We start from the raw sequence: 11,889 nt of genomic DNA, 5'->3' as shown, positions 1-11,889 counted from the left end.
AGGACTCTCATCTTCTACTGAAGCTAGACCAGTTCTCGAAAAATGGCTTCAAGATTCCTTAAAAAGCCTGGAATTGGAAAGTTCTGAAGTGGACAATCAAAATGTTCAAAGAATGGTTTCAAACTATAAATAACCTTGAAGAGGAAGGACCTGAAGCACCCCATCTAGGTGCTCAGGAATGTCTTGAAACATCTATTAAAGGAGGGATCTTCAAACTTGGCATCTTTAAGAATTTTGGACTTCAATTCCCACAATTCCCCAGATATCATGGCTGCCTAGGGAATTCTGGGAGTTGAAGTCCCCAAGTCTTAAAGCTGCCACATTTGGAGACCCCTGATCAAAGGCATTCAGGATCCACAGAAGTCTAATGTAGATTTTTGAAGAAGCCCAAGAAAGGCTTTTAAGTTGTCATTCTGCCTTGGAAAAAGAAAAAGAGTGTTCATTAAATTGAAGACTAAGGCTCCTCAATTTACTTCATTGTCATATTTTCAATTCTGCTGACCCAATCCAGCTAAGCTCTGGTTTGCTTAAACCAGGGGTAGGCATCCTTGGCTCTTTTATGACTCGTGGACTTCAACTCCCAGAATTCCTGAGCCAGCCATGCTGAGGGGAAAGGAAGAGTTTCCAAGCTGAGCCCTGCTGGCTCAGGAATTCTGGGAATTGAAGTCCACGAGTCATAAAAGAGCCAAAATTGCCTATTCCTGATATAGGGTGCCATGCTGGTAGAGGAATTCTGGGAGTTGAAGTCCCCTCATCTTCCTAGTAACTCAGGGGTAGGCCACCTTGGCTCTTTTATGACTCATGGACTTCAACTCCCAGAATTCCTGAGCCAGCCATGCTGAGGGGAAAGGGAGAGGTTTCGAAGCTGAGCCATGCTGGCTCAGGAATTCTGAGAGTTCCACGAGTCATAAAGCGGCCTAGGCCTAGACCAGGGGTAGGCCATCTTGGCTCTGTTATGACTGGTGGACTTCAACTCCCAGAATTCCTGACCCAGCATGGCTCCACTTGGAAACTCTTCCTTCCCCCTCAGCATGGATGGCTCAGGAATTCTGGGAGTTGAAGTCCACGAGTCATAAAAGAGCCAAGGTTGCCTACCCCAGGCTTAAACCCTGGTTAGGCTTGATTTAAAACGCCTCCAGAGGGAGAGCTTTGAACTGCCAACCTTAACAGATTTGTGGAATTCACATACGTTGCAATGTGCTTTCCAACTGTAAATTATATTTCAATGCTAATTCCCACCCAAATCATTCTTTATAAGGAAAGAGAGCCATTCTCTATTTTCTTTTAATTTCCCTGGCACCGGCAGTGGAAATAAGGATCTTTAGCTCCAAGGATTCGTCTTCTATACTATAGAGTGGAGAGAAGAGAAGCAACTTAGAACTAAGGAGAAATTTCCTGACAGTGAAAACAATTAACCAGTGGAACGACTTGCCAACAGAAGTTGTTGGTGCTCCATCAGTGGAGGCTTTTAAGAAGAGACTGGACAACGATTTCTCTGAAATGGTATAGGGCTTCCTGGTTGAGCAGGGGGTTGGACTAGAAGACCACCAAGGTCCCTTCCAACTCTGTTATTCTGTTCTGTTTCTTGCGCTAAGCGCGAATTTCACTCGTTCCCTCCTGAGAGTATCAACCCAGCCAGCTCATCCGAGCGAAGGATGCTGGGTGTTGTAGTTCATTTACGTCTGGAAGTCTTCGGTGGCTTCTCCTCGCGGGAAAGTCCCCGGACTTCAACTCCCGTCAGTCCTGCAGCTGCTCTGTTTCCCCAGCTGCGCGGTGCAACCCAGAGCCGCCGTGCGCCCAAAGCGAAACTGGTTGGGCGCGGGCCATCTCTCCGCCTGTCGCCGTCGGAGGTGTTGCGAAAGCGGCCCCGTCTGAACAAGGAGCCCAGGCAAGACCCAGCCGCGGCCGGCCATGGCGGGAGAGGCGGTGACCAGACGCATCGGGGACGAAACGGAGAAGTCGGAATGCGCAGCGTTGCCAATGGTAGCGCTGAATCACTCGGTGCGGCGCCGGCTGGCGCTCTTCCTCAACCCGCGCGCCCCGGTGGCGGCCGACTGGACGACGCTGGCGGAGGAGCTGGGCTATGAATACCTGGAGATCAAGCACTTCGAGGCCCAGCCGAACCCCACCGGCCGCCTGCTGGACGACTGGCAGGCGCGGAGCCCCGGCGGGGCAACGGTGGGCCGCCTCCTGAATCTGCTGCGCGTCCTGGGTCGCCAAGACATCCTCACCGACCTGGGACCCAGCATTGGTGAGCGCCCGGCCCGATAGGAACGGGGAAGGTAGCTGTCCGAGCGACGGGGCGAGGGCGCGCCGTTGAAGCGGGTCGCTGCGCTGTAGCCGGCCAGCGCAGCAGTCATCCTGCAATGAGCGCTCCCGGTTGCAGCTCCTTGCATTGGCAGGCTCCCATCTCAGCTCCGAAGGGGCGACAACTGTGGTTTGCTCTGTTTTGCAAAACTCTTGTGCATTAGTTCCTGCTTGTATTCTATTTTAGGATCCTGGTTTCCTGCCTGAGCAGGGGGTTGGACTAGATGACCTCCAAGGTCCCTTCCAACTTTACTATTATTATTATCCATGAAGGCAAGTGAGGTTGGGGAAAGTGCCCCCTGTTGAATACCTGCCTGTCCGACAGAAGTGGGGTGGGTGGGTGGAGGTGGGGGGTGGAGAAGAACTTAAGTGCTACCTAAAGCTGTCTTCCCATCTGATTGGAAGCAATTTCTACAAAAGCCAAAAGACTTCCTTGTGAGTGTGTTTCATTGCCATTTCCTGCTTACCCATCCCCCACCACATCCTGTTTGATTGCTGTAGTCGTCTCACAGTAAACATCTCCAGTCAATCAGTTTTCCCAACTAATGCAAGTTATTAAAACTGTCATGAGCAACTGGTATGTTTCTGGTGTCCAGGTTTAAGTGCCATGTTCCCCTGATCTGGGTTTTTTCCAGATATGCGAGAGTTTCAACTGCCAAAATTCTTAGCCATGGGTAGGCCAGTGGGAGCATTCTGGAAGTCCACACACCTCCAGAGAGCTTCCGAAATAGGGAAGACTGGTTTAATGGTTATGAAGAGGCATAGGAAAACATAACACTCCAGTCCTGATGGTTGACTTCAATGGGAAAAGACAGTTGTTCTTTTTAGGGTTGTTTCAGTTTTTACATCCCTGTCCTGGACTGCTGAAAACTGTCATTTTAAGATAGAAATGATCTCTTTAAAACACAAATAGTCCTCGACTTACAAGAGTTTGAAGTTACAGTGGCACTGGAAAAAAAAGTGCCTTATGACCATTTTTCATACCTAACAACCGCCTCAGCATCCCCATGGTCACATGATCAAAATTCAGATTCTTGGCCACTGACTCATATTTATAACGGTCGCAGCATCCTGGGGTCAGGATGCTGCGACCTGACAAGCAAAGTCAGTGGGGAAGCCAGGTTAGCTTCACAACAGTGTGACTAGCTTAACACCTGCAGTGATTCATTGTACAAATGTGGCAAGAAAAGTCAAAACATGAGGCAAAACTCACTTAACAAATTTCTCGCTTAGCAACATCAGTTTTGGGCTCAATTGTCGTCACAAGTCGAGGACCACCTGTAATATCAATTAAAACACCCGGGGAAAAGATGTCAGTCTTCCTTTTTTTCTTCTCATTTGTGATATGGCCTCACTTGTGTAGAGATGGGGAGGGAGACATGATGTCATCTGATGGCCTGGTCTACCTCAGCGTCCCCCAAAATGGTTAATATTAACCACTCAAAGGTTGATAGCACTATCTAGAAGACTGATAAATGCATGGGTGTCAATAGGGAGCTGATAAATTATTGATTGCGGTCAAATAATGTTTTTGGTCTCTGTAAAAATAATAATAAAGTTGGAGGGTACCTTGGAGGTCATCGAGTCCAACCCCCTGCTCAGGCAGGAAACCCTATACCATTTCGGACAAATGGCTGTCCAGTCTCTTCTTAAAAACTTCCAGTGTTGGAGCATTCACCATTTCTGGAGGCAGGTTGTTCCACTGGTTAATTGTTCTAACTGTCAGGAAGTTTCTCCTTAGTTCTAGGTTGCTTCTCTCCTTGACTAGTTTCCATCCGTTGCTTCTTGTCCTGTCTTCAGGTGCTTTGGGGAATAGCTTGACTCCCTCTTCTTTGTGGCAGCCTCTGAGGTATTGGAATACTGCTATCATGTCCCCCCTCGTCCTTCTCTTTGTTAAACTAGACATACCCAATTTTAGCAACCGTTCCTTATATGTTTTAGCCTCCAGTCCTCTGATCATCTTTGTTGCTCTTCTCTGTACTCTTTCTAGAGTCTCAGCATCTTTTTACATCATGGTGACCAAAACTGGATGCAGTATTCCAAATGTGGCCTTACCAAGGCATTGTAAAGTGGTATTAACACTTCACGTGATCTTGATTCTATCCCTCTTTTAATGCAGCCTAGCACTGTGTTGGCCTTTTTGGCAGCTGCAGCACACTGCTGGCTCACATTTAAGTGATTGTCCACTAGGACTCCGAGGTCCCTCTCACAGTTGCTACTATTGAGCAAGGTACCCCCTATACTATACCTGTGCATTTGGGTTTTCTTCCCTAAATGTAGATGCATGTCAGTCCTTATTCCTGAAGCTGAGGTAAATGTTACTGCCAACACACCCATAGTTGGATAGCCAGTTACCAGGAAAAATGGTCTTCTTTTACAGACAGTCCTTGACTTGCTATCAACCCTTCAAAGTTACAATGGCACTGAAAAAAGTGACCTGTGACCGATCCTCACGCTTAAAATTGTTTGTAGCATCCCCATGATCACATGATCAAAATTCAGGCACGTTGGCAACTGATATGTAATTATGACAGTTATACTGTCCTGGAGATCATGTGATCTCCCTTAGTAATGTTCCCAGCTGGCTTCTGACAAAGTCAATGGAGGAAGGCAGATATGCTTAACGGCCTTGTGATTCACTTAACAACTGTTGCAAATGTTGTAAAATCGGGTCTGAAGTCACTTAACATCCACCTTAACGATAGAAATTCTGGTCTGAACAGGGATGTAAGAATCTCAGTGGTGGTTGTAAGTTGAGGACTAGCTGTATTGTGGTTGGTTGCACAATCAGCCAGATGTTTAGATTAGATTTGTCATTGTTATCCATCCCATTGAGTTTAAGATAGGATAGGACCTAAGATAGACAGATATTATAAGGTGGTCTTTTTAATCTATCTTATCTATCTATCTATTTCTATCTATCTATCATCTATCTATATCTATCTCTATTATCTATCTCTATCTATCTTTATATATCTATATCTATCCTTCTATATCTATCTAGCTCTATTATCTATATCTATATCTATCTTTATATATCTATATCCAGGGCTTTTTTTTCTCATAGAATGCCCAGAACGGAGTTCCGGCACCTTTTTTGGATGTAACCTTTTGGATGGGTAGGCAAGGCGGGTTGTATGACGTGTGTGAGTTCCGGCACCTTTTTTTTTTTTTTTTAGAAAAAAAGCATTGTCTATATTTATTTATTATCTATCTATATCTATTATCTATATCTCTATTATCTATCTACCTATCTATATCTATCTACTGTATATATTATCTCTATCTATCTATCTATCATCTATGCCACCCCTCTTGTCACTGAGTAACTCGGAATAGTTTATAACACCATAAGTGTTTTAAGTGTTAAAGGGATCACTAGGATATAATAAAACAGCACTTTTCAATTGACTAATAGTGATTTTGTCAATGCCAATGGTGTTAGAGCAGTGTTCCAGGTGTTTTGGGTCACCATTACAGGTAATCCTCAACTTATGACCACAACTGAGCCCAAAATTTATGTTGCTAAGTGAAATATTTGTTAAGTGAATTTTGCCCCATGTTACGATCTTTCTTGCCGCAGTTATTAAGTGAATCACTGTAGCTGTTAAGTTAGCAACATGGGTTGTTAAGTGAATCTGGCTTTTCCATTAGCTTGTCAGAAAATTGCAAAAGGGAATCCCTTGACCCTGGGACACTGCAACTGTCAGAAAAATGAGTCCGTTGCCAAGCATCCAAATTTTGATCACATGACTACGGGGATGCTGCAACGGTCATGTTCTGGCCCATATAGCTCTATGGCCCATATAGCTCTATGGCCCAGCTCTATGTTGGAAGGTCTGGCAGTTATTGGGTTAAATGTTAGGTATGTGGATGGGTCAGTGGGAGGAGTTCCAAAGGTCTTTGGGAGACTTCCTGGACACAAGCCACATGGGAATCTCTTTGTCTGTAAGAAGCATGGGCCATGGAAGGTCTCCCTATAAGCATAAAGATGGTGTGAAGAGCAATAACATTTTCTTACCTAAGGAAAGGATCTGAAAGATGAACAAACATGTATTTCCAGCAACAACAATCACAACGTGAATGCAAGTAATCTTTCTCATTAAAATATATTTTGTTTATTATAAGATCGTTTCTTTTGAGTTAACTATCTGACAGGATTTAAAAGAGATCACTTTAAGTTTGTGTCAGAATAGGTCATAAGTGGAAAAAACAATCATAAATCACTCTTTTCAGTTCCATTGTAACTTTCAACAGTCACTAAATGAACTGTTGTAAATCGAGGACTACCTGCATTGTTGTTGTTATATAGACAACTATATACCATCACAGCTGCCAATTGTATTATTATTCATAGGATTATTCATTCAATTATTTATTGAATGAATAATCTGATTCTTCCTGTTGCTTCTTCTGGACATATTTCTTACAGTCCTCCTCTGCAAATGGAAGAAAGAATTATTAAACAACTTATTAATTAAATTATTTAAATTATTTATATGCTTGGGACAATCTGAAATTGCATGAAGGGTCGAAATGAAGAGATTGGGGATCCCTGATTTAGACCAAGGGTCCCCAACCTTTGGGGCTTGGAGGCCCTGCTTGGGGGGGGGGAACTAGGTTGCGCGAGCAACAGACTGACACACATGCGTACTCACATGCATGCAGCTTTTGAGCCAGTGGTGGGTCAGCATGCACATGCGCAAATGCCTCCCAGCCTGCTGCTTGCACAAGTTGAGTTACACGCACGCGCACTCCGGCCAGCCACTTGCGTGGTTGATTCCGGTCGTGGGCTGCAATCCAGGATTGGGGACCCCTGACTTAGAGGATGCCACGGGAGCTTGTCCCTGTTAACTCTTCTTCATCCCCTCTCATCTCCCCGAATTTATGGATGGTTTCAGTCTTGGTTTCTGAAAGTTGTTTATTTCTTCTATTTGCAGAGGAGGACTGTAAGAAATATCTCCAGAAGAAGCAACAGGAAGAATCAGAGCGACCGGTTCAAGTCCCAGCAGTGGACAGTAGCTTTCCGAGGGCAACTGAAATGCAGGGCATCACCACTCAGGATGACCCCCTTGGTAAATGGGCCGTCAGATCTTTATATAATTTTAATACATGTATGGTCATTTAGTGACTGTTCAAAGTTACAACAGCATTGAAAAAAGTGACACAACTGCTTTTCACATGACTGTTGCAACATCACGTGATCAAAATTCAGACACTTGGTAACTGGCTCATATTTATGATCGTTGTTTTGTCCTGTGATCACGTGATCCCCTTTTGCAACCTTCTGTAAGCAAAGTCAATAGGGAGGTGAGATTCACTTATCAACCGTGTTCTTAACTTAGCACCTACAGTGATTCACTCACAAGAAAGGTCGTGAAAATGGGGCAAAATTCACTTAACAAATGTCTCACTTAGCAACAGAAATTTTGAGCTCATTTGTGGTCATAAGGCGAGGACTTCCTGTATTGCAATTTTTTTTAAATAATTGCTCTTTTTTAAAAATAAGCGTTGCCTTTTCTCTTCTGTCTGATTTTACGATGGACTGACCAGAGATAATTTGGACTAGGGTAGTCCCTAAATTAAATAGGTGAGCTCTTTTATAGCAGGCATCTGGTGGGGATTGGAGAAAGGGGCAGCTTTGGGACCTATTCAGCTGGTCCTAAGGAGGGGAAAGTACACAGTCCTACCTCCAAGTTCCATAGGAATGAGAGACATTTCTCAGAACTATCTACATTTGCAAGCCAGGTAGAAATTCAACAGGAAAAGCTTCAATAGGCTAGTTCAGGGGTAGGCCACCTTGGCTCTTTTATGACTCGTGGACTTCAACTCCCAGAATTCCTGAGCCAGCCATGCTGAGGGGAAAGGGAGACTTTCCAAGCAGAGCCATGCTGGCTCAGGAATTCTGGGAGTTGAAGTCCACGAGTCATAAAAGAGCCAAGGTTGCCTACCCCTTGGCTAGTTCATTACAGGTAGTTCTTGACTTACAACCACAACAGAGATCAGAATGTCTGTCGTTAAGTAATGAGCTGTGCCCTATTTTACAATCTTTTTTCCATGGTTGTTAAGCGAATCACTGCAGTTGTTAAGTAAATCGTGTGGTTCTTAAGTTAATCTGGCTTCCCCCATTGACTTTGCTTGTCGGAAGCTGGATGGGAAGGTCGCAAATGGTGGTCACGTGACCCTAGGGTGCTTGTTGTAAATGCAAGCTGGATACCAAGTTACCACATTTTTAATCACATGACTGCAGGGATGCTGCATCAGTTGCACATGTGAGGACTGGTTAAGTCCCATTATTCATTGCTGTTGTAATTTTGACCCCAGTCACTAAATGAGCAGCTATCAGTTGAGAACTACTTGTACATCATAGCAAACAATAATCATTTGGTATTGGCTTAGTAGGTGCTGAGCCCTGCCGATGATTATGGTCTGTTTGCAAAGTCAATTGTGATTTTTGTATGGTTCATGAAAGACATCCGTCTGTGGTCTATCTATTGTTTGTGCTTGGAGCCATTTATGGTTTATTAATGGTTTGTGCATGAACCAACAATGGTCTGTTTATAATTTGGATATGGAACCAATTATGGCTTGTCTATGGAAACCCAAAACTGTGGCTTAGCATGACAAACAAGCCAATTTATGGCATTTCTCTCCCGAAAACCAGTTTATTTTTTAATTTATATTTCATATCTTAACTCAGAAGGGGGTGCTGCAGTTGAAATTAGATTGCTGTACACCTCCTTGTGGAGGTGTACAAAAGTAAAGGGACAAGCAAGTTTATCTGTGACTTCAGATGTTATTGTTCATTTCATAAAAAAGATGACATCTATTTATTCTGGATTAACTCTGAGGTTTCCTTCCCCATCCCAGGCATGTCAAGCTCACGACATCACGTGATGTTGCGTGATATATCGGGAATTTTTCCCCATTACAGGCAATGGGGTGGGCGCGCTTTCAGCGTGACGCATCTGACCTGCAGGCCAGCAGTTTGACATGCCTGCCCTATCCCCTCAGAATTTGAATGACCAGAGTTGGTTATGGTGTTTTGTATCATTTTTAGAGAGCTGAGGGGAGGCATAGGTAAGCCATGATTATTGTAATCCTGGTTTTGTGAATAAACCATAGTTCATGCAAACTGGATTTGTACCACACTCTTAAGTGTCCAACAAATAGACCACATTCTTTACTTCTTTGCTAGTCTTATATCCTGCCTTTCTTTCAGAAGCTCAAGACTTTGTGCACAATACTCTCCCCTAGTATTCAAAATTCTCTAGTATTCAAAATTCCGCTTGGCAACTGATTCGTATTTATGATGGTCACAGTGTCCCAGAGTCACGTGATCCCCTTTTGCGACCTGATTAAGCAAAATCAATCAGTAAGCCAGATTTAACAACCATGTTACTAACTTGCAGTGATTCACTTAGTCTCTGTGACAAGAAGGGTCGTAAAAGGGGGCAAAACTCACTTAACAGCTGTCTTGCTTAGCAATATAAATTTTGGGCTCATTTCTGGTTGTAAGACGAGGACTACCTCTACATGATTGGCAGGATGACATCTTGCCGCACAAATTGGCGTCTGGGGGGGAGGGGGCTCTGTGGTATCCGAAGCAGAACATCCAGATTCAGTCACAGCTTTGTTCCCTATAGTATTAACCTTGTGAACTCTCAAGCTTCCTCTTTCCACTACGTACTCAAGATGGACAGTGATTAATGTTACTTATATGTAAGGGTGTAGGTCTGCACATATGTTGTATATAGGATGTTTTAAATGTGTGTTATGTATGTGTACACTTTGAGAGGAAGTAACTAAATTTCATTTTTAATGTGTGCCATTGTGCCCACAGGGGGAAAAAAATGACAATAAAGGTTATCTCTCTATCTACAGTAGTGGCCAAAATTGTGGAAACCTTTTGGGAAAAGTGTACGGTAGAAATGCCACCTTTGGTTAAGTTCCCACCCATTTTCCTTCTAATTTCTTTATAACGGTAGCTTTGTTCACTTAATAATACTATTTTACATCGCTTTCTGGGCAACCAGTCAACTCTCTGCACCGTTACTTTAATTTTATTACGTTTTACAAACTCACTAAATGAAATAACACAAAAAAATACCAACCAACTTGACAGCAATCACATAACACACTGACAAATGTCCTTAGCTTCAGTACATGACATCAATAACTGAATCCTACTGTGATCTGATTGGCTCATTGCCAAAACAAGATAACACCTGATTGGCTACAATCAGATGAAGGAAAGCTACCTGATATCAACCTAAACAAGTTGTGCTTCCTTTTTCTGGTTATTTGGCTATAACGTTTCATAGAATACAGTACAGATAATTGAACAAACTTTGTTGCATTACATTCTTGATTAAATTACCTTTCCATTGATATATAATTTTATGGTACTACTCCCCTCCAAACAAGTGGTGCTATTAACCATCAAACCTCAAAAATACACCTTTCCCAAAAGGTTTCCACAATTTTGGCCACTACTGTATCTATCTATGGTGGCTTAAACGAAGCCTGGTGCTCAGTAACGATCTTGTTTGTTTCCTTTCCTTTCTTTCTTCTTTTTTCCTTTTCTAGGGCATACCCCTGAGCTGTTTGATGCCTTCATCTGTTACTGCCAGAACGACATTCCTTTTGTGCAGGAGATGATCCAGGAACTGGAGCAGGCAGAACATAAGCTGAAGCTCTGTGTCTTTGATCGGGATGTCCTGCCGGGCACCTGTGTATGGTCCATCACCAGCGAGTTGATTGAGAGGAGGTTTGTTTAGGAGCACCTCTGAAAAAAAAGCTTAAATTAACCAAAGCGCAGATAGAGGAGGAACTGGAATTAAAACACGGATTGTTTTTCATTTGGGGGGGGGGATGGAGGTGGTAAGACGAGCAGGCTAGCACTTGTCCAATAAGATCTGGGAGAAGAGAACTGCAGCAGTTGTTAGGTGAAAAACCGTGGACATAAATCACTTTTTGAGTGCCGTTGTAAATCTGAACAGTTGCTAAAAGAATGGTAAGTCAAGGACTCTTTTTATTCAGTCAATAGGGCTTATTCAGCTCCTAATTAATAGAAAAGAATATTCTTCCTTGGCTAAGACACACAAGGAATTTGTCTCCAGTGCACCAGCTCTCATTGTACATACAAGCAACAAGTAATAAATCATGGTTATAATCATAAAACATAATCAGCATAAATTATGAGATACAACACCCAGTGACAGTCATAAGATACTAAATAAAAGCAATCAGTAGGAATCATAAGAAAGAAACAGCACAGTGATAGTCATAAAATGCGAAAGGAATAGGAAATAAGGAAAGATGAGAAATATAACAATAATACAGCCCTACCAGGATATTTGATATCCTAGGGCAGTGGTGGCGAACCTATGGCATGGGTGCCAGAGGCGGCACTCAGAGCCCTCTCTGTGGGCACGTGTGCCGTCACTCCAATCCTAGGCCTTCAGCTGGGTTTTATAAAACCTTTTCGCTTTAGGCCTCCGCCACCATGTGCAAAAAAAAGAGAAAAGGTTCAATCAGTCAATTTCAACTTCTGGCGGAAAAAAAAAGTTATTGCAAAGT

At 43.3% G+C, this 11,889-nt stretch overlaps 1 protein-coding gene across 1 annotated transcript; it reads left to right on the top strand.

The window, feature by feature from the left end:
- The first annotated feature begins 1,755 nt into the window (after positions 1-1,755).
- LOC120319898 (myeloid differentiation primary response protein MyD88-like) lies at positions 1,756-11,160 on the top strand. Its single transcript, XM_039369237.1, has 3 exons — positions 1,756-2,251; positions 7,248-7,382; positions 10,897-11,160. The coding sequence occupies exons 1-3, from the start codon at positions 1,912-1,914 to the stop codon at positions 11,085-11,087; spliced, it is 666 nt and encodes a 221-aa protein (XP_039225171.1). The 5' UTR covers positions 1,756-1,911; the 3' UTR covers positions 11,088-11,160.
- The last annotated feature ends 729 nt before the right edge of the window (positions 11,161-11,889 follow it).

This window comes from Crotalus tigris, unplaced genomic scaffold, assembly GCF_016545835.1.
Source record: "Crotalus tigris isolate CLP2741 ecotype Arizona unplaced genomic scaffold, ASM1654583v1 scf7180000020991.26597, whole genome shotgun sequence".
NCBI classification, from domain to species: Eukaryota; Metazoa; Chordata; class Lepidosauria; order Squamata; family Viperidae; genus Crotalus; species Crotalus tigris.
The sequence above is the reverse complement of the archived record's forward strand: the minus strand, read 5'-3'. Positions and strand labels throughout refer to the sequence as shown.